General features: G+C 28.4%; 3 protein-coding genes and 1 long non-coding RNA gene across 6 annotated transcripts; 1 reads left to right on the forward strand and 3 right to left on the reverse strand.

Annotated features, from left to right (window-relative positions):
- Positions 1–558: 558 nt before the first annotated feature.
- Positions 559–9,796, forward strand: LOC103572628 (vacuolar protein sorting-associated protein 18 homolog). Of its 3 annotated transcripts, XM_008551298.2 has the most exons (16): positions 559–916; positions 973–1,314; positions 1,671–1,847; positions 2,994–3,041; positions 3,163–3,352; positions 3,426–3,547; positions 3,640–3,855; positions 5,510–5,739; positions 5,817–5,928; positions 5,998–6,498; positions 6,563–6,698; positions 8,410–8,631; positions 8,701–8,852; positions 8,951–9,048; positions 9,287–9,598; positions 9,685–9,796. In XM_008551298.2, exons 1-16 carry the CDS (start codon positions 836–838, stop codon positions 9,746–9,748), a joined length of 3,003 nt encoding a protein of 1,000 aa, XP_008549520.1. In that variant the 5' UTR covers positions 559–835; the 3' UTR covers positions 9,749–9,796. The 3 variants fall into 3 exon arrangements, with proteins under 3 accessions (XP_008549520.1, XP_008549521.1, XP_008549522.1); XM_008551299.2 differs by lacking the exon at positions 2,994–3,041 and having other exon boundaries at positions 9,685–9,795; XM_008551300.3 differs by lacking the exons at positions 559–916; positions 973–1,314; positions 1,671–1,847 and adding an exon at positions 1,871–2,567.
- On the reverse strand, positions 7,311–8,417 carry LOC103572627 (uncharacterized). The gene is made up of 4 exons (XR_549099.2): positions 8,334–8,417; positions 7,762–8,253; positions 7,588–7,688; positions 7,311–7,490 (listed from the first exon to the last, which is right to left on the reverse strand). It is a non-coding gene; the product is annotated as an uncharacterized LOC103572627 (long non-coding RNA).
- LOC103572679 (DNA-3-methyladenine glycosylase) lies at positions 9,788–13,081 on the reverse strand. Its single transcript, XM_008551405.3, has 4 exons — positions 12,661–13,081; positions 12,373–12,585; positions 11,080–11,289; positions 9,788–10,268 (listed from the first exon to the last, which is right to left on the reverse strand). The coding sequence occupies exons 1-4, from the start codon at positions 12,704–12,706 to the stop codon at positions 9,868–9,870; spliced, it is 870 nt and encodes a 289-aa protein (XP_008549627.1). The 5' UTR covers positions 12,707–13,081; the 3' UTR covers positions 9,788–9,867.
- Positions 13,082–17,319: 4,238 nt separating this feature from the next.
- LOC103579822 (facilitated trehalose transporter Tret1-like) lies at positions 17,320–20,668 on the reverse strand. Its single transcript, XM_053737824.1, has 4 exons — positions 20,593–20,668; positions 19,548–19,727; positions 19,279–19,475; positions 17,320–18,279 (listed from the first exon to the last, which is right to left on the reverse strand). Exons 1-4 carry the CDS (start codon positions 20,666–20,668, stop codon positions 17,320–17,322), a joined length of 1,413 nt encoding a protein of 470 aa, XP_053593799.1.
- Between the last annotated feature and the right edge of the window lie 1,554 nt (positions 20,669–22,222).

Genomic DNA, 22,222 nt, shown 5'->3' on the forward strand with positions numbered 1-22,222 from the left:
AATGGTAAGAATGTGTAATACTGACTTTTTTCGCAACAAGAACAAGTTACCTTTAAATTGAAGAAAAATTAACCGCAAATTTTTATTTTCAACTTTTGTCGTTAAATTGACGACAAATTCGGGCAGCAGATTTTCGGTAATTTCAACATCAAATTACCCTCAATTTCAAGCTAAAGCGGCTATTAGGAAGTATTACTAGCCGCTTTTCCCTGCCGTCAACTCTAATAGCTACACTCTAAATACATATAATTGCTCAGAAAGCTCTGCTGTGAAACATTTACGGTTAACTTAACGACAAGTTTCTGGCAAGCCTTGGCTGGATAATACTTACGTGCAAGCTGATGCAAATCTGCTATTGTCATCTGAATGTAATTTGACAGAAAAACTTGCCGTCAATTTGAAGTGAAACTTTCAATCAACTTAACGTCATTGTCTGACAGTTTCACTTGCAGTCAAATTGAATTCAAGTTACAGACAATTTACTGTCAACTTACAGGTAACTGTTTGCTCTCCAACACTTTCCTTTAAATTGGCTATCAAGGTATAGGTTGTGTTTGTTGAGACGCGCCTCTAATGTCAAATTTGACAATAGAAAAGTGGAAAAATTTTAATGTCATAATAAACAAATATATTTATAATTTTGAATTTATTTAAAATTAACTCTTAGTGATTCCTATAAAAAAAATCAATAATTTGATAAAATATCAAGACAATATGTGATAAAATTCGTTTTTGTACATAAAGTTAGGTTTTTACTAATAAATAATAGGTTATTACTAATTAAGTAATAATAAAATGAATTAAAAGATTACTAATTAATTAATAAAAATTAATAATGACTTCGATGTTTGATCAATATGAAAGAGCATCCCAAAGATCAAAACCATCCGGATCAGAACTTATGAAACCCGATATTGTAAGTTTGATATTAACTGAATTAAATGAATAAATAAATAATAAATTGGGTTTTAGAGTACCGCTGGATTTATTCAAATGAAATTACAAGATGAGGAGCCCATTTTCACGAGACAAAGAGTTAATTTTAGACCGCCTGATAATATTTTGCATTTAGCAGTTAGTAGCAATTTTATTATGATCGCTATGGCTAATAATGTAATTTTAAGAATAGATGTTAAAGCTCCTGATAAAAAAGAAGAAATTGATATATCGAAATATGTAACAAATATGAAATTATCGGGGTTATATCTAGATCCATTGGGTAATCATTTATTAATTACTATGGTTCCCAAAAATGGTGATAATCCACCAGCAGATTTATTTTATTTACATAGAACATCAACTAAGTTGAAGCAGGTATTTATTACTTAATGGTAATCATCTATAATCACACATGATTCAGAAAACAAAATCTAACAATAAAATTTTTTAATACACGTTCGTTCTCGATTTTTTAGTTATAAATTTATATTATTTAAATATTTTTACAATCATAAAATCATTTTCGTAATTAAAAATACTCTATTAGGATTTAAAAGCCGTTAATATAATAGAATTGGACATGATTAATATGTGTAAGATTTAATAAAATTTATTATTTTTTTAAGATTATAATTTATTATAATTATCAATTCTGTTATAATATTAATATTACATATCATTTGAACTTAATGTTAACTGAATTATAAATGAAAAAAATTTATTAAAACAAGGCTGGAAAATTTCGAGGCCATGAAATAACTGCAGTTGCGTGGAATTTTGCTAACACATCGGCAACAACATCTGGTCCTATCTTATTTGGTACATCAAAAGGTTTAATTTTCGAAACTGAAATTGGTTTAGATGGAGATAAAATATTTAATACTAGTTTGGAACAATACTGGAAACAGGTATATAATATCTTATTACTTAAATATTCATTTTTTGTTAAAACTCAATTTTTGATATTTCCTGTAAGCCTAAAATTGTTGTATTATTAGTTAAATGTATTATATTTAAGATAAAACAGTAAATGTTCCATTAGTACATAGTAAAAAAGAATTCGTCAAAGTATAAAAATAAGCATGTGATAAAGATTCCAGTGTTGAATCCTTAATATTTTTGTGTGTAAATTCAACACCATGTTATTATATTGTTTGGCCAGTTTTAATCCATTGATTTCGCAACACACAAAAATGTTATTTTATACGAAAGTAATACTATTTAAATGTTACCGTCAAATCAACACAGAAAATATGTTAAAAATAATATCGGCTATCACAAAAAAATTCTTGGAAAATTAAACGTAAAAACGACACATTTCAAATTGAAATGTAACATATCGCGTGAAAAATGTCAAAAGGGCGTACTACAGCAGTTAGACAAGGCTTTGTGTCAAATGGGCGTTTAAGAATTTTTTTTGCCATCCAACTCAAAATCGTTTAAAATGCCAAAATCAATAAAAAAAATTTGGGCAACGATAGACCGATTTTTTAAATTAATTAATAAAATTTAGATATGTCTATAACGGTTGAAAGTCTGGAAATTTTTAAAAAGTGGGAGGTATAGTCTGAGAATGCCTTTAAAACTTTTCAAGTGTTGGAAATAATATCTATGTGTAAAAATTGATGGTTAGATCGTCGAGAATCTTAACATTAAATTAGTGTTACTTTTCTACACAAACGACGTATGCTTAAATAACATATCGACGTTCAAATTAGCAAATGGTCTAACTCTATTTCAAAAAATCCTCCATTTATGCGAAAAAAAGGAAGTTAAAAATTTTTTTTCATCTAAAAATAATTCCATATCTAGTATATGTATAGTATTTTTGTCAAGGTTACTCAAATGATTATTTCTCTATTAGTATCTGAAAATTGCACATAATCATCTACCAAAAATAATCAGTTAGACATTTTGCTGATTAGAACGTCGATATACATAAGTGTAAGCCGTTTATATTACACACTATTAGTGAAAATTTTGACGAATGCTTTTTTATTTTATTCACTTATAAAAATTTTATCATTATTACTTAATATTTCTTGCTTCCAAAGCTTCCTAATTATTTGCCTCTTTATGCCAGTAAGGAAGTAGATGGATTGGTGAGTTACATTTTTCCCTTGTAAAGTAGTTGATGTAATTTAAAATTTGTATTAAATGTTTGTCATAAAAATTACTATTATTAGTTTATTATTATCTAAAGAAAAACAAAATTATTGATAGGTTTTTGACATTGGTGAAGAAAGTAAACCACCTATTACTGGAATAGCATTTCACAAAGTACCTTATTCTGATAAATATATTATAATTGTGACAACTCTTATCAGAATTTATCAGTATATGGGTACAATAACAAATCCTCAGGAAAAACCATTACTACAACAGATATTTAGCAAGTATCTTAATGTCAAAGGTATTTAATCTTTTTTTTTTTTTTTTCATTTTATTAAATATTTAGCTACAGGTGTATGTATTTTTTTTTTTAGAACGTTTTAATCAGTTAGAAAATTCATTGCCTTATTCACGTATGCAGTTTTATTATCCAGTATCAAAAGGTATACCATCATTATTCGGTTGGCTAACAGAAACTGGAATTTTGTATGCAGAGGTCAGATAAAGTAGATTTGATTTAAAAAAATTAAAAATATCTTTTTTTATTTTATGAGCTAGAAAGTTTAATAAATTAATTTTCGTTTGCAGATAGATCCTAAAGGTGATTCAGATAATGCTTTAATAAATCAAGAAATGATATGTTGTCCTGAAACTAGTTTAAGTGGAAGTACAGTATCACAAATGTCAGTTGCACCAATTAATTTTGTATTGACTAAATTTCACGCTTTGTTACTTTATAATGATCATGTCAAAGGTATTTCGTTATTGAATCAAGAACTTATTTTTGAAGATATATACAACGATGTAAGTATTAATTTTAATTTTTTTGAGTATTTATAATTATTCAATATTTATTAATAGTCTATCATAAATCTAGTCTAGGAGACGTAGATGAAATTTTTCTTGGAATTTTAATCTCCCCACTACCGTGCGTTTAGTTTTTTTTTCGACTACCCGTTATAAGCCTCTTTTATTTTATATCCCTTGCGGTTTTAAAAAACACTCTAGAAATACTCTGGTAACAATATGTAACCATACAGGCTCCAGAGTATTTCCAGAATGATTTTGTGCCCTTTTTTGAGAATGGACTTAGAATATTTCCAAAGTAAATCGAAAGTATTTCCAGAAAGTATTCAGAGTTGATACATACTGTCACAGTTATACACACATAGTGAAAACTAACACTTCAATAGGCTGAATGCGATCTAGCGGTGAGCATCGAACTACTCTTGCCGTTGCTTCCCCGAGTTTCGGTGCTCGCCGCTAGATCACGTCCAGCCTTTTGAGGTGTCCCTGGTAACGAATATATTTCGAACTCATATATTCCGAATTTAAGAACGACTCTAGCATGACTACTCCTTTGTCATCCAACAAAGTGATAAGTGACTCCATTGATGGTAATACGGTATATCCTATATTACAATGTGACAACAATGTTCAATATAAAGGAAATTTCTCCAATATTTCACCATTACATTTTCCGTAATTTTGGGCGCTGCTACCGACCACCCAAAATAACCATCCTGAATATTGGGCACTGTCATTGGCAGCCCAATATCTTGGTCTGGGGACTGCTACCGACTGCCCAGCCATTCTTCAAAAACTCATCCTTATATTTATATGGAGGATAAAGGCAGTTATCGGCATAAAATAAATTTTATGTCGCGAAATTAATAAATAAATAATTCATAAAATAATCGATGACCACGGCCCACCGGGGGTCTATAGACACTCTAATGAGGACCAACCTGCACTCTACAATTTTATAATATTAAATTAATGTTGAAAAATTCCCCGAATGTAACAATAATAAATTTTTATCATTAATTTGTCTATTTTTAGTTAGTAATTTTTTTAAGTCCTTAAAATTGTAATGATTGTGAATCGAGTTTGAAAAACACATGAACATCTAACTAATACGTTTCCTTACTGACAATAAACGGTAATTTAATAAGATCACTAATCCATATTGTCTAATGAATTAAATAATAATAGTTTGCAAGTATTTTTGTAACTGCTAATATGACTTGGATTGTTGTGGCTTAAAATTATTAAACTTCTACATTTATTTTTAACTTCCCAAAAAACTACTCTATTTGATTTATTCATTAATATGGATTGATCGGCTGCCCAATTTCAAAGCACAGTAGGGGACAAATTTTTCAAAATCAATTTTTTAGTATTTTTAGTTCTAGTGGAGTCTTCTGGACATGATTCAATATATTTTTAAAAAAAATTTATTTTTGTCAGTTGCTGTGTTTTGAAATTGGGCAGCCGTGATGTTCTTATTAAATTACCGTTTATCGTTGGGGAGTCAACGTATCAGTTAAATGTCCATGTGTTTTTTAAACTTGACTAATAATCGCTACAATTTGCAGCACTTAAAAAAGTAACAACATCAGATGAGTAAAAATACTCTTGACTAAATGATAATAATATTTACCAATTTAATTTTTAGACATATGGAAAATTAGTTAATATTACAAAAGATCCAACAACTGGATCAATTTGGGCTTATACGGAGCGTGCATTATTTAAATATAAAGTTACCAAAGAAGAAAGAAATGTGTGGCAAATTTACATGGATAAAGGTGAATTTGGCCTTGCAAAGCAGTATTGTCAAGATAATCCAGCTTATATCGATCAAGTGCTTGTTAAAGAAGCTGAGATGTTATTTAAAAATAAAGAGTTGGTATTCATTTAATATTTGATAATTTTTATCATACGATTATAATATTAAATTATTTTTATTATATATTTATTAGATTTGAAAAAAGTGCAATGATTTATGCTGAAACTCATTCTTCTTTTGAGGCAATATCGCTTAAATTTTTACAAGATTTACAAATAGAAGCTTTAAAAATGTTTTTGAAAAAGGTTAAGACTTATAAATTGAATTCAAACGAAGTACATAATAATAATTATAATTTTACAATTTAATTTTAGAAATTAGAAGGCTTAAGACCTCAAGATAAAACACAAATAACAATGATTGTTGTGTGGGTTGTTGAATTGTTTATGTATCAAATGGGAAAATTAAGAAGTAATATAATATCTCATAATCATAATTCAAATCTTATGGAATTGCAAAAACAATTTGATAGTTTTTTATGTATACCAACCGTTGAAGACTGTATAAAAAAAAATTTTAGTACTATTTATAAATTAATGGCTAGTCATGGTGATAAAGATAATTTAATTCGTTTGACAATAATGCATCGTAATTATGAACAAGTTATTCGTCAGCATCTTTTTAAGAATAATTACTTAGAAGCTCTTGAAGTTTTAAAAAGCCAAGGAAACAAAAATCTTTTCTATCAATTTACTGGAATTTTAGTACAAGAACTACCTAAGCCTACAGTCGCAGCACTTATTTCTCAAGGTGGACAATTGCAGCCATCAAAAATCTTACCTGCATTGGTATCGTGCGATAGTGATGAGAAACATGTAAGGCTAAATTATATTGTTGTTTAATTATTTTAAATAAATTTATAAATATTTTTTATTTCAGGCAAAAGAAGTTATTAAATATTTAGAATTTTGTGTTTATAAACAAAGCTGTCCAGATCAAGCTGTGCATAATTTTCTCTTGTCATTATATGCCAGATATAAACAGGATGAAGTAATGCGTTATATTGGATCCCAAGGTAACGAAAAGTTTTGAAAATTAAAAAGTGCACGTCTCATACGCGTTTGACCTCATTTGTACAATAGTTTATTTAATTAATTTATTATAAAAAGTTTAATTGAAGAAACTATTTGCTTAGCACTATTTAAGTAACTAAAATACTTAAATCAAGCATTTTTTTTATTGAAAGTAAACATTTTTTTCGTTCAAAGTAACAAAGATTTCAAGTAAGTGAATTGGAAGAAAATTTTGTATTGTTTGTAGATCACGTCTAATGAGACGTGCAATTTTTACCATAAGAAATATTACCCATACGAAAAAATATCTATCCGGTCAATCTGCATATGAGACATATATTTTTATATATGGGTGATTCCGTTCTAACTGTGATTTTTTTTATTAAAACTTAAAATTTTGAAGTTAAACTTTTTCAATTTTTTTATGCACATTAATTATCTATTTTACTGTAAAAATAAAAATCTGGAAGGATTTTACTGCAACTTGAAAGCGTCAAGAACAAGAAACAAATTTTAAATGTTGCGTTCCATGGTACTGATATAAAATAAATTCGGTAGAAATTTTTTAAGAAAATTATTAAATTCATTTATAAATTCTGTTGTAACACTTTTAAACTCTTTTTTCAATAATTATCTAACACATTAATGATGATTAATAACGATTAACTTTATAATTTATAACAACTATAATTTAATTTATAGAATTTACTAAAAAATAAATAAATTAATAAACATTGAATAAATTAATTGTCACTTGTATCAGGTAGCTTTTTAGCACAAAGTATTGGTACCACCTGTATTAAAAAAAATTTTAATTAATGATTAAAACAATTTTACAACTAATTATTATAACTATATACTATTTTGATTATTATTTTACATGGTACTGACAGTTTCATTTTAAATAACAACTGTAATTATTTGGTTATGTATTTGATAATATCCATTGACTGTAAAGTTCAGACTGGTATTAAGTACAAGAATTTAGTATTCTGTTAAAAAAAAAATTAGTAGTTAATGAAGTTTATTAATACCACGGTATCGACAAGACAATTTATGGCATACCTTTTTAAAAATTAAGTTTAAACATGGCACGAACTCTTGGCCTTTTGTCATCAACTCAGTGTTTGTAAATATTACTCAGGTGACGTACTTTCAAGATAGTTCACTAGACGTTTCATAAATCTCAAGGAACATGGCGTTCGAGTCACACAAATTCAAATTCAAAAATTCGTTAAAATTTAAAGACAAAAGTTATTGAACCGGAATTCAATGTTAACTTAATACATTAAACAGAAAGTGTGTCAATTTTTTTTCAGTTTGATCATAAACATTAGAATTTATGAAGTAATTAGTTTAAATCATTTATTATGACAAAAAAAATTAACAATTTATAGGTGAATTCTAGGAACGGACATGACACAGTACTGACATTTAAGTGATTTATTGTAAGTTTTCTCTGAGTGGCAAGTCATATAATAGAAACATAATGTTGAAATATGTTTATAATTATCCAATTAACACAAAAATTTCATTACTTGATTATTAATTAATAACCTGTTAGAACAAATAATACAGGATATTGAATATCATAGTTAGAATGGAATCACTCATATGTCGTTTATATGCAGATTTACCTGGATGTAAATTTTTCTCGTATGGGTAAATAATTTGAGTAATTTAAATATTTAATTAAATAATTGTTGGTATTAGGACAAGATATAACGATGGTACATTATGATGTTCATTATGCTCTACGTCTTTGTCAAGAAGCTGGTTTGACAGAAGCTTGTGTACAACTATCTGCCCTTTTAGGCTTATGGACTACAGCTGTTGATCTCGCATTGACTATTAATGTTGATTTAGCTAAACAAGTTGCTGCGATGCCATCACATCACGACAATGAATTGAAAAAAAAATTATGGCTGAAAATAGGTAAATTTATATAAAAACAAATTTTATAATTAGGACATAATAAAAATGATATTTTTACCACATTTTTAGCTGAACATGTTGTACGAGAACGTAATGATATTCAACAGGCAATGGAATTCCTTCAACAGTGTGATTTAGTTCGCATTGAAGATATTTTACCTTTTTTCTCTGATTTTGTAACAATTGATCATTTTAAAGATGCAATTTGTAACTCTCTTCAGGTAAAAATTTTTTAAAAATATTTCTCATCACTAAAGAGATAATTTTAAAAGTTTTTAATCCAAAGTGACAATTTTTAATTGCTTCTTTTTTTTCATAGGAATATAATCAACATATTCAAGATCTCAAAGAAGAAATGCAAGAAGCAACAAAAGCTGCTGAAATAATTAGAAAAGATATTCAGGCGTTTCGTACAAGGTACAGATAGTATTTAAAGACTTGATTTTTATTAAAAAGCTATTAACAAAATTACTCAAAGTAGTGTTAACACATGAAGTATACACTACACAGTGAAAAATATTATGTTCAGTAAAACGTCAACATAATAAACAGTCAAAATTACGTTGCTTTGGGTAATTTAAGTACATAAAATGTTATGCTGATTATAATAGATTGAAAAAGTTAAAATGAAAGTTATAATTTTGTATTTTTGCAGATGTACCTTCGTACATGTTAGAGATACATGTAATTCATGTCAAGTTCAATTGTTATTAAGACCTTTTTACGTTTTTCCCTGCGGTCATAGATTTCACAATGACTGTTTAATTTCCGTTTTAACACCATTGTTAACAATTGACCAACAAATTAAATTGACAGATCTCCAACGCCAATTAACGACATTATCCAAAAAACCTGAAGACACGACATCAATTGGATCTGTGTCTTTATCAACGAGAGATCAAGTAAAAGCTGATTTAGATGATCTCGTTGCTTCAGAATGTTTGTATTGTGGAGATTATATGATTGAGTAGGTTTTAATAATTATAATTTTATACAACTTCAAGTAATGAAAAAAAATAAAAAATTAATAAATGAATGATATTTAAATTACAGATCGATTGACAAGCCTTTTATTGAGGAAGAAAACTATGAAAGAGTTATGGCTGAGTGGGCATAAATATTTATAAATAATAATACATACTATTTTTTTTTTTTTTTTTTTTTTTTTTGTACAAAAATACTGTAAGTAGATAAATATTTATAATTCAATAAATTTATTTAAACAAACGTGTATTTTTACTTATCCTTGATAAAATCTTGTTCAGCTTTTTTATCACGTTTGCTCACTGAATTATTATTGTAAATATAATAACGCAATGGTTTACTTGCCCATTCTGGCCCAGCACTATCTATACCAATTCTCGAGCATTTAATTATTTCAATTGTTTCATCTGGTGGATTGTAATCAGGCTCAATCCACATACTTTTCCAGGTACATAATGAATATTTACAACAATCTTTATCAATTTCAAATGCCATACATATCTTGGAAGGACCATTGCATAATTCGTGTGGTTTTAATATTTTTTTATTTTTTTCGGAATTTTTTTTTTTCGATTTTAATGTACGATTATACATCATTTCCTCAATACCTTCGATTGGCTCTACACCTCGTAAAAGAACTGCAGCTCCTTCACCTGAACAGTTTATCTTTATTAGTTTTAAAGTAATATAAAATAAAAATAAATTGAAAAATTTCAAGACTATTTTTAATTATTTAAATCTATTATCTCAATTTTTTTTCATAATTCATGTTTTTCCTAACAAAAAAACAACAATATAAAGTCTACTACTCGTCGATAGCCTCTTTCCCTCAATCGGCAGTTACTGAGTTGAAACGGCTTCCCCCACTCAACCAATTTTTTGAGTTTTATACCAGACGCCCCGTTATAAGCCTTCATTAAAATTATAAATTAACAATAGAAAAAATAGACACATTAACGATAATTTTATAACTATTAGGAGAATTTAGCAAACGAAAAAATTCAAACACTACTTTGACTCACTAGCTTCGATCGAACCTCCTTAAAAAGTGTTTGAAAATTGTTTTTTTTTAATAAGGAATATCTCCATCAATAAAATGATTATTATTATTACTGTAATGAATACTGTGTTTATCATTATAATTTTTTATAATATAATAATAATTATTAATGTAAAAAAATAAGTATCTATTTTAGTACCAGAAAAATCGGGATAGATGCTTACAATGGGTAGTAGACTGTATTTTGATCATTAAAATAATCATTAATAGTATGGTCATTTAAATTTAAATAGATAATTTTTTTAATTTGTTATGCTATAGATAATAATCTTGAAAATATCAATTTAGAAGTACGTAAATTATTGTAAAACATTTGAATAGATTTATTTAAAAACGTACCTAAGGACTAGCAAATAAAAAAGTCATTTATTTAAAAAAAAAAAATAAATAAACAAATAACTTACCTTGACTTGATATATTGAAACAGTAATACATTCCATATGTGAAATAAACATAAATTGTTCCTGGTGGCATATACATCGGTATATTTCGAGGCGTTACTTTATTTTGATAGGTTTGAGAAGCTTTATCAATTCCTCCAAGATAACTTTCTGTTTCTACTATTCTTCCTTTTAATATTATACCATTTTCCAATCGGCGTACAAGTATTTTTCCTTTTAATATTTACATGCATAAAAATTATTTACTATAATGAGTATAATAACGTCTAATAACCCATATAACAATCTTATAGCAGTAATCGCCCAAACCTAGACATAAATACACTAGTTGTCTACATCTTTACATAATTATGAATCTTACTGCAGACACGTACAAAGTTTTTGATTGCAAGTCTTGTACAAGACTTAAAAAAATACTTTGTGTTATGTTGTACTTCAAGAATCGGGAATGAATATTTAAGATATCTTGCACAGGGTGCATTGGTAGTGACTTAAGCTAACTCATACAACAATCTTGTTCGATTTGAGCAAGTCTGGTCTCAAGTTCGATAAACGTTTGTGTCATCTACCTATGTGTCTTGCTACAGATACTTGTAGCTAGATTTCTAGAGCAAGAGTAATGCAAGCCTTACACAACAAATTCGTCCCAGATTATAACTCAATTTTGGAGGAAGACTAGTTGAAAATAGGTGTGCATGGCTTGCTCAAAATCTGCTCAAGGCTCAAAATTGACCTCGAGCCTTGAGTAGATCTTGAATCAGTGATGCGTAAGTACCTACCCCCCCCCCCCATTATCATATAATTATGCTCCATTTGGTCGTAGATTTTATTTGCAGATTCGACTCTCTCTAAGTGTCCGCCTCGAATCTGGCCGCTGTGAGAAACTCTTCGAGATTTTTTAAGCAATCTGCTGCGAGATATGGGCTATAGTATCTGTAAGAGATTTCTGGTGCAAGACTCGCTCAAAATACGCGGAAGTAACTTTACGAACACATCATGAGTAAGACATCTTCAATGTTTTATTGTACAAAATCATGTACAAGTCCTGCAACAATCGTCTTAGAATCTTGCATTAATATCATGTGACAGATTGATAGGTATATAAAGACGTAGACACCTAGGGGCCTTCCAAAATATATTTTCATAAAATTAGTACAAGACTACAACAAGATTGTCTTGTGTACATCGTTTTGGGCAAATTCATGTAGTATCTATCAAAAGATTCTTGTAATTAGTGCCTTGGCCGGCAACTTATAATAGAAGATGTTACATGGGAACATAATTATAAATTTTTACCCAATAATTGCTGTGCCAATTGTTCACATGGAGTATTATAAAAATCATATGTCAATCGATTAGCTGTCAACAATTTATCTGACTCTGTTAATGGTGGATCTTCAAGTTGTTTGCAATCTTTTAGAATATCTAAATTTAATTGACTGCGTGATTTTTTTTTTGGTGGATCACTTTCGGTGATTTTCACATATTTGTATTTATTTGCATGCAAAACTGAAAAAAAAAATTTTTTATAACATAGATATAGTAATTTATAGGTTTTGTTATATTATTAAAAGTTGTACTTACGATTTTTCTCTAGATTTTCGAAATTTAATCCATTTGATGAAGACATTTTTACATTAAAAATTATTGTTATATTTTTATTTTTAATTAATTATGACTCTATTTCATTAATTGTTAAATCTTGATATAATTTATTTTCTTATTTTACATGTCTTAAAGTATACTATATAATAATAAATTATCGAAAAGACTAAAAGAGTAAAAGTCGGTATGTATTAATCGTGAAATCTAAAAACACATACACGCAACACGTGCTACTATTTAGTTTTTTTTTCTTTCCTTCATTGGCTAACGACCCTTTGTGACATGTACCGGTATCTGTTATAGATTGTTGATGATTGTATCTTTTTGATTTTCCTTTTCTTTCTCTTTTAAAAACTTGATTTACTTTTGTTGAGACAAGAGTTTTGTTTTGTTTTTTTTTTTTTTTTTTTTTTTCACTCTATAACATTTAGATCTGAACTCTGAACTCTGAGGTTAATGTACTACTGTTTGTACGCATGTGTAAGGTTTAGGTGAGGTACTATGTTTAATGTTCTGTTCGGATTCTCTGCTCGGCGCACTGGGGCGCTTGCATACACCCGAAAAATTTAAATTCATAATTAAATTTAATTAGTAGAAAAAAAGTGAATTACCAATTAAAATAAAAAATTTATTAATTATCAGTGTATTGATTAAAGTGAAATTTAAGTGAAACAAATCTTAGTATTTCAAATCGATCATTAGTTAATAGAAATAAATGTTAATTTTGTGTGCGAAAAAAGCGTCTAAGTACCCTGGATTGACGGGTCCGAACACACCAATAGAAATAAAACAACAAAAAATATATAATTAATAAATTATTTTAAATATATATACATATGTATTTTAATATATTTATACATATGTATATATGGGCCGTAGTCCCGTGTCTCCAACCTGTCTCGCAGATTCTCTTGCAGTCATGGTGCGAAGCTCCCTGTCTCCAACGTGTCTTGTAAACACGGGATTACGGCCCATATATACATATGTATAAATATATTTAAAATACATATGTATATATATATGTATATATATATATATATATATATATATATATATATATATTTAAAATAATTCATTAATTACATTTTTTTTGTTGTTTTATTTCTATTAGTGTGTTCGGACCCGCTACCTAGGGTACTTTGACGCTTTTTTTGCACATGAAATTAACATTAATTTCTATTAACTAATGATCGATTTGTAATACTAAGATTTGTTTCATTTAAATTTCACTATAATCAACACACTGATGATTAATACATTTTTTATTTTAATTGGTAATTCACTTTTTTTCTACTAATTAAATTCAATTATGAATTTAAATTTTTCCGGGTATATTGCAAGCGCCCCAGTGCGCCGGGCGGAGAATCCGAACAGACTATAAATGTTGCTGGCTGTGCGCATATTGCTACTATAGGTATACTGACCACAAAAATTAAGGGATATAAAAAAAATTCCCAATTTCCGAGTGATTTTCAACATGCTGTTGCTCGGTGAAAAATGGTCGTGGAGTAAGAATAAAAAAAAGCAAATTGTAGCCCCAAGTTTCTAGTTTTGAGATCTGGGCTTCAAATTTTGTTATCATCCACGGTTCCGAAGTAATCCTAAGGAAACCGATGGAAAAAAATTTTTAAATTCATAGTGTCCTGAAAAAACCCTGAAAATTTCAAAATGTAATTTTTATTTCTCAGTATTCCAAAGCTTTAAATTTATCGTTTTCACCCAAAATTACCATAATGAGCGATTCTTTGGTTTTCAATAATTTCTTCAATGTAAAAAAGTTTTTGTTTTGCGACAAGCTTTATTTCTTCAATCAAAAACAGTAATCAAAAAAAAAATTGAACTCTTAAACTCTAAATTCATGAAATATGTAAAAAAAAAAAAAAAATGGAATTTTAATTCAATTTTGTCTTCGAACGTAGAAACAAATAGATGATGAGATATCTATGTAATTCCATTGCGGATGCAGAATAGCCATTTTCAAAGTATACAATGGTCTTAGATCGTATTAATGTTAATTTGCTTATAATTATTAACGATTACACGCTTTATATAGATTATTAATAAGGGTTTGCAATAATTATCTAATCAATAAAAAAACATTGATTTGAGTGTTTATTAGTTTTTTCCGTAAGGGTAGATACCTTTGTAAATAGACACTTCGGTAAAAGAAACACTATATATGCGATTGGATTTCAGAATTACAGGTACTCTGGGCAATCGAACTTATGGGTAATAAAGCTTCTGAGTAAAAGAATCCGTTTCATGATAGTCTCGATCAGATTATGAGTTATTGATGGCTACCTGAAGCCATTTGGATTTTGACAAAGTATTAACCACCGATCGGTAAACAGCCATTCAGGGTTTGCTTTACAGGTATGATAAGGTGCGATAATGAGGCATGCGTTAAATAAAATATTTTATTGAATTCATAAATTATAATTGATTATAATACATAATAAAAGAATTAAATTCCTAAATAGTCATAAAATAGCAACGTTTTTACAACAGTATTTGGTATTTCGGTACAATATAAAATGTGGTTTTATGGCAGTATAGTTGATGTAAATTATGTAATATATGAGTTTTTACCCTGATTAACGAAAATGATTTACTCAATAATGAATCTATATCTTTATAGTATTAAAATTGAATTGTTTTAAATCATTTTTTTTTTTTTTAATCAGGGTAGTTCAGTGAATCTAAAATTATTATCAATATTATTGAAAATAAAGATTATTATTTCTTCACAGAGAAAAAAATATAGTAAAATTTACTAAAAAATATGGGAATAATTACTAAATTTAGATAGTAATCTTGAAACGCTTATGATTTATATGAAAAATTCATAAGCATATAAGTAAATTTTACTATCCTATTTAGTAAATTGTACTATTCCTTTTAGTAAATTTCACTATCCCGTTCAGTAAATTTTACTATATTAGAATGGAAAAAAAGTAAAATTAACTTTTTATTATTATTATTATTATTATTATTATTATTATCATTTTCATTATTATTGTTATTCATGTCATCTATATTAGTGTTGGTGTCGATTTTTGTTTTTTAAAAAATCACTTGATTTCAACCGAGATTCGAACCCTAATCTCCCGCGTGCGAGTTCTTTCCTATGTCAGACGGCCCGATGTTTCCTTTGGACAAAAGTTTCATAACTTGTAATACGTATTTATACATGCTATTCCCACCAAATTCAAATTTTATCTACACATAGTAGAATTTACTATACAGATAGTAAAAAAATATAATCGTGTTAGCAAAAAATACATTGCGTATAGTAATTTTTAATATTTTGTATAGTAACAAATCTTATATTGTATTAGAACATTTACTTTTTTAAATTTATATTTATTAAAAATACTTATAGTAAAATTTACTATATAGATAGCAAAAAATACAATTGTGCTAGCAAAAAATACATTATGCATAGTAATTGTTAATATCTTATTATGTAATTATTACTAACTAGTAAATTTTTCAAAATGTTTAGTAATAATTACAATACAGTATGTATTTTTTCATATCTGTTAGTAAATTTTACTATAAGATTGTAATTTTTACTATATTTTTTTCTCCTTGTTCAAACAGATAAGTATAATAAATATCCGCAACAAAATATCCAAAGACATTTTATCCGATAGACAAAATGTCCCCGGACTAAATACTCGATAGATAAAATATCCCCGACAAAATATCTTAATATATTTGCACATAAAATTTGAGTGTGTGATATTAAAAATAGGCCAAAACATATGCTTGAAATCGTACTGTACGCGTCTTTCACAGATTTTGGGTGGATATTATTTTGGAAATAAGTCAATACATATGCTTGAAATGGTACAGAACCCGTTTATCGAAAACCATGAATTATTTTTTCACTTAAAATATATTTTTCTGAATAAGATTTATCGACAGGACATTTTGTCACGGATTTTTTGTCTCTTGAATATTTAGTCTGGGGATATTTTGTCTATCGGATAAAATGTCTTCGGATATTTTATCGCGGATATTTTGTTGCGGATATTTTATCCGCGGAGTACAAGTCGTGTTATCTTACCAACCGACTTCAGTACTTCAAAGAATTCAAAGATATATACCCGAGTAGCAAAAATAAAAGATGATTGTGCAAGGGTTATTTCTAGTATTATCAACACTATAGTATACAATACTGACTGAATTTCTGTACAATATACTTGAACCAGATTTCTTGCACTAAAATTAATTGATTATTACTCCGAATTTTGACTTTAGGAACTTACGCTCGAGTGTGGCATGCTTCCCTGTTTTTATCTTTGTATAATATATTTTTGATTGCTCTGTGAAAAAGAGAGATGGTAAATCAACTTATATTGTTTTATTTCCGGAGCAGTTTTTGCTTAAATTCTTGCGTAAGTTTCTTTGTGCATCTCGCTGCATTATACACTACCAGGCTTTGACAAGTATTGCTGAATGCATTCGGGATACTTGTTCAAATCTAAAAACTTTGAACTATTTGAACAAGATTTGATATCTTTTACTTGAAGGATTTGGTCGAATACTCTGGTCAAGCATCTGGTATAATATCATTGCTACTAAGGATACTTCTGACGTAACTTCAAGCAACATTACATTACACTAATTACTTCAATTAGACTCAATGATATTAATTTTATGCTTCTTATCAGCATTATTTTGTATTTCAACAAGAGTTTGACCTTTGGTTTCTGTTATATAAATATATGTAAATGGTGCCGCACTAAATGCACTAAGTGCAAAAATCCAGAATACATATTTTTCACTCATAATATTAACTAATGGCTGAAATGTTCTTGCTGTAATAAAAGACAATAGAGCTGAACCTCCACTAAAGTATAAGGATGCCATTGTTTTTAAATTAGGTGGAAAAAGTTCACTAACCAGAGCATTGGGAACTGGAACTAATCCATTGCTAATAGAAAAATTATAAAGAAAAAGCGAAAAAATAGGCAACCAGGTAAAAGTAGGCTCAATATTCAAAGATAAGAGGTGAAAATGAAGACCGAGAAGCGTCAATGATAACGCTGTTCCTAGACTGGAAACTATCAAAAGGAAACGTCTTCCAAATCTATCAACAACAATTGCTGCTGTTGAGCAAGCTACTATTGTACATAGACTGAGAGCTATTACAATAGTGCTAGGAGAAAAGTTTACTTTGCTTTTTGTTACAATGATTTCCGCATAATAATTCATAGTGTTATGACCACATCCGTATAGAAAAAAATTAAGCATACCCATAATAATAACATTGTTGCGATTTTGAGGTTTTTTAAATTCTTTCAACCGTGTTAAAAGATTTGTCTCAGTCTTTCCGACAAAATCTTTAAGTTCTTGGATATCTTTTGAAACATCAACTTCACGTTTGAACCATTTTAGTGAAGCTTCAGCACGTTCAAAATCACCTTTTGCCATATAATGATATGGTGATTCCGGGATGAAAAAGAAAATTATAAAAAATAGTGCACCGAGACTCAAACTAACGTAACCGAATCTTTCCAAAGGTAAATGAGTGCCCATTATGTTGCCCAAAAATGCGCCAATGAATGCTGCATTTGAATTCATGAATATCTGGAAAAAATAATTGTTTTCATTATTTCATGATATTAACATCGAAACTTAAAGTTTTAGTGTCTCTACAGCCAATCGAAAGAAGCTAATTTCAGTCCAACGCCGTGAATAAATATTAGCAAAAGCGCAAATTGTGAGTGTCTTTAGTCAGCGGGCAGAAACGAACGTGTTTCGTTCCGTGGGAAAAAAACAAATAATATTTTTGTTCGTTGACTAAAGGCACTCGCAATTGAAACTCTGATACTTGTCATTTAATTAATAGTCCTGACCAACTAGATTATATTTTGAATTAATCTAACAGTAATAATTACCATTGATCGATAATTAATGATAATTAGAATTTACAATAAAAACATGCCTAATAAATAGCAAGTTTTCATTTTTTTTAGAAAGATTGTTGATCAAAATGTTTTTCAGATATTTTAATTTATTTGCTGATATAGTCTAGAAATACTTTTTTATTAAAATTGGTTTATTGTATAATAAATAAATTACATTCAAAAGTTTTCAATTGTCACAGCAAAAAGTTAAAATCATTAAAAAAATAACTTACGATAGGTTATGACAATATTTTTTGAAAAATCGACCATGAGGACAAATACAATAGATAGATTTTTGAAAAATCCCCCTAAAAAGTAGATGTGTGTACTTATGTACGCGCGTTAAATTATACTTTTTTTCTTATACATATTATATACAAAACCAGCAAATTTTAAAAAAGTTAAACTATTTTGTAGTTTAAGTTAGTGAATAAAACCATAAAGATGATAATTTTATCATGAATAAAAAAATTCAAGATTTATTCTATTATTCATCAATTATTTTTGTGAGCTGCGCGCGCGCACTTCCGTTATCAGTTAAAATTTTTCTCTCAACGCGCCAAAAGAAGTATAACTTGTAAAATTCAATTTATTACATTCTTTTCTTCAAATTCATGTCATAATTTGCAACAGTACATTCTATACTTGATTTTAAATTTTTCAATCAATATATTTTTACCAAAGAGCCACGAATGCTAGAGTCAGAAACCTCGCCTAAATAGAGGGAAAGTGTAGTCCAGATCATCCCTGAAGCAATGCCACAAAAACATCTTGCAATATAGAGCCAGGTTACTGAATTTGCAATAATTTTACATGTCCAGCCGATTGTAAGGGGCACTATAGAACTTAAAAGAGTCTTTTTTCTACCAATTAATCCTGTAAAATAAAAACTAATTACTAAAAGCACAAAACTTTATTGATGAAATTTATTTTCAAAAAGTTATATACCTTGACTAATCGCACCAACTATCGAACCTACAAATCTACCCAAGTTTAATAAGGATGCCACCCAAGATGCTTCAGAGTCAGAAAGTTTTAGCGAGGTCTTAGCATCTGGAGAGGTGAGTTGAGCTAAAGATGGTGATGTCCATCCATTGGAGAGACCGGCCGTAAGTACAGCAAGTGAAACTTTGCATATAAAAATTTGCCGATATTTTGACAATACACTAATAATTTATACAAGCCATTGAAGTACTCAAATCCTTACAGAAAAAATCTAATCAACACTAATGGACACTATTGAAAATTAACTAGTGTATATTAGTGATCATTAATACTCCGGTTAGTGAATCTTGCAACATTATTAGAAGTGATGAGGATTGAATAATGTTTCATTAGTCATCATTAGTAGTTAGTCCTCTCACCACTATAGATATGGCTGTATGTAGTCACATCTATCGTGACGAAATGATTAAGTCCAATTCGTAAGTCTACAGAATTATTAAAAGTGATCAGAATTGATCACGTTTATAGTAATATTAATAAGTAACTTTATTAGTGCGCAATACTTATGAGTCTACATTACTACACTGTGAAAAATTCCCATTAAATTTTACTATGGGTGCATTGTAACCCCGGACTATAAGAAAACTGATACAAAATTTACAAGTGTCCCGTAGTAAACGTATGCGCATACCGTTTACTATGGGATACTTGTAAATTTTGTACCAGTTTTCTTTTGGTCCAGTGTTACAATACGCCCATAGTAAAATTTGTTGGAAATTTTTCACAGTGTATCAAAGATAATATCAATCAAAGATACTATCAATAGTAATCTAAGTATATATTATTGGATCTCAATTTTTTTTATCAGATCACACTATCGATGCTCAGGAATAAGTGCATTACGCTTATGACACTAAAGACATTAAATCATTAGTGTATATAAACACTACACCATTAGTTTTTCGTTTGTGTTTTCCAATAGTGTTGATGAGTATTTTTACGTAAGGGAATCCATAACAATTTTTAATTATATGTGATTGAAAATTACTTGTAATTCCTGTTAGCCATTGCGGCCAAAGGATTTTCTTTGTGATAGATGGAAGTTCTACAACAATTCGTGTCATTGTAAAAATAGATCCACTAATGTATTTTCAATAACGAATTTGTCTATACCATAAGAAAAAATAACAATACCGATCAAGTCATTGCTAACTTATTTTACTATTATAATGTAATTTTATCACATAGCACTCACTTGTTGAAATATTGAGTAAATGGCATATTTGTGAATTAGTTTTGTATTGTATGATAACGTTTAATATTTATCACAAAATACTTGTCATTATAAATCAAGAATCATTATATTATTTGTTTTTTATCTGCATACCTATCACCGTTACTGTGTTTAAATAATTTTATCTTTTTAAGCATCTCAAGTTTATGATGCAGCATAATTACTTATTATTTTTTATTTATAAAAAGTAAATTTATAAATTATTAACATAGACATAGCATCATATTTTCTTTGTTGAATCAAATCATCATTTAATACTTTGCATGAATAAATATATATAATATATTCATATGTAAATATGTTGTATATATTATTGATATTTGCTTGTGTATCAAAGTAATTTTGTGATAATTTAAAATTGTGTGTACAGTACTCATTATATATTTAAAAATAATTAAATCTCTTTCTTACAATTGTAGAATATCAACCAACGAGCCAAAACTTGTTGAAAGATCTTCTCTGAATGTCACAAAATATACAACTTAAAAGACGCGAGGTTGTGGGCGCTATTTATAATACTAAGTCAGTACACAATCACATGTCATACATAAGTATTTAGATATATGACTAAATGATTATACTAAAATCTTGGTATAACTAAATTATATCATGAAAGGCAGGATTTTAATTAATTTTAAAACATTAACTCTTACGTAATTACATGGAAGTATGTCATAGTAATAATAAGTCAAATTTTGAAGATCGGTTGACTCTGCGTGCCACTCTAAACCTTTCCGCTATTTTTGAACTCTTCGAGCTCAAAAATAATATTGTGAAGATTTTCGAGCTCGAAAATAATTTTGAGTACATTTGAGTATGTCTGAAGAGATCGAAAGAGACTTTAAAATGGTAGGCTCGGTTCAATTTCAGGTACATTTTATAGGAGAGGGAAGAGGGGGGGGGGGAAGGGGCCCCTTACACGGAGAAAAAATTAAAGGAACTGTTCCTAGTACGCTTATGAAATATCATCCCATACCGTTATGGTAATGATTACTTGGGATTATGGGATATAGACCCATACTTTTTGGGAAGGTTTCCATAAGTATGGGAACAATTCCTATCATTATGGTAACAGTTCCCATATCGCATGTGAAAGAATCATGGTAATGATTACCATACTCATAGGAATAGTTCCCATAAGCAAATAGGAACCAATTCTATAACCACATTGTAACAGTTCCTAAGCGTATATGGTAATGTTTCCCATAATATTATGGTAATCATTCCCATAATATTATGGTAATCATTCCCATAATGTATGGGAATTATTACCATAATATTATGGGAATAGTTACCATAATATTATGGGAATGGTTACCATAATATTATGGGAATGGTTACCATAATATTATGGGTATGGTTACCATAATATTTAGAAATTATA

Source organism: Microplitis demolitor, chromosome 3 (assembly GCF_026212275.2).
Source record: "Microplitis demolitor isolate Queensland-Clemson2020A chromosome 3, iyMicDemo2.1a, whole genome shotgun sequence".
In the NCBI taxonomy this organism is placed as follows: domain Eukaryota; kingdom Metazoa; phylum Arthropoda; class Insecta; order Hymenoptera; family Braconidae; genus Microplitis; species Microplitis demolitor.

Excerpts from the sequence above, each read along its gene's own strand:
- LOC103579822 (XM_053737824.1), bottom strand. The coding sequence starts at position 20,668 with ATGACACGAATTGTTGTAGAACTTCCATCTATCACAAAGAAAATCCTT. Across the intron at positions 19,728-20,592 it reads ATGGCTAACAGGAATTACAA|TTTCACTTGCTGTACTTACG; the intron begins GTAATTTTCAAT and ends TTATATGCAAAG. Across the intron at positions 18,280-19,278 it reads CTAGCATTCGTGGCTCTTTG|ATATTCATGAATTCAAATGC; the intron begins GTAAAAATATAT and ends TATTTTTTCCAG.
- LOC103572628 (XM_008551298.2), top strand. The coding sequence starts at position 836 with ATGACTTCGATGTTTGATCAATATGAAAGAGCATCCCAAAGATCAAAA. Across the intron at positions 3,042-3,162 it reads GTAAGGAAGTAGATGGATTG|GTTTTTGACATTGGTGAAGA; the intron begins GTGAGTTACATT and ends AATTATTGATAG. Across the intron at positions 8,853-8,950 it reads CAATTTGTAACTCTCTTCAG|GAATATAATCAACATATTCA; the intron begins GTAAAAATTTTT and ends TTTTTTTCATAG.
- LOC103572679 (XM_008551405.3), bottom strand. The coding sequence starts at position 12,706 with ATGTCTTCATCAAATGGATTAAATTTCGAAAATCTAGAGAAAAATC. Across the intron at positions 12,586-12,660 it reads CGAAAATCTAGAGAAAAATC|TTTTGCATGCAAATAAATAC; the intron begins GTAAGTACAACT and ends TTTTTTTTTCAG. Across the intron at positions 11,290-12,372 it reads ATTGGCACAGCAATTATTGG|GAAAAATACTTGTACGCCGA; the intron begins GTAAAAATTTAT and ends AAATATTAAAAG.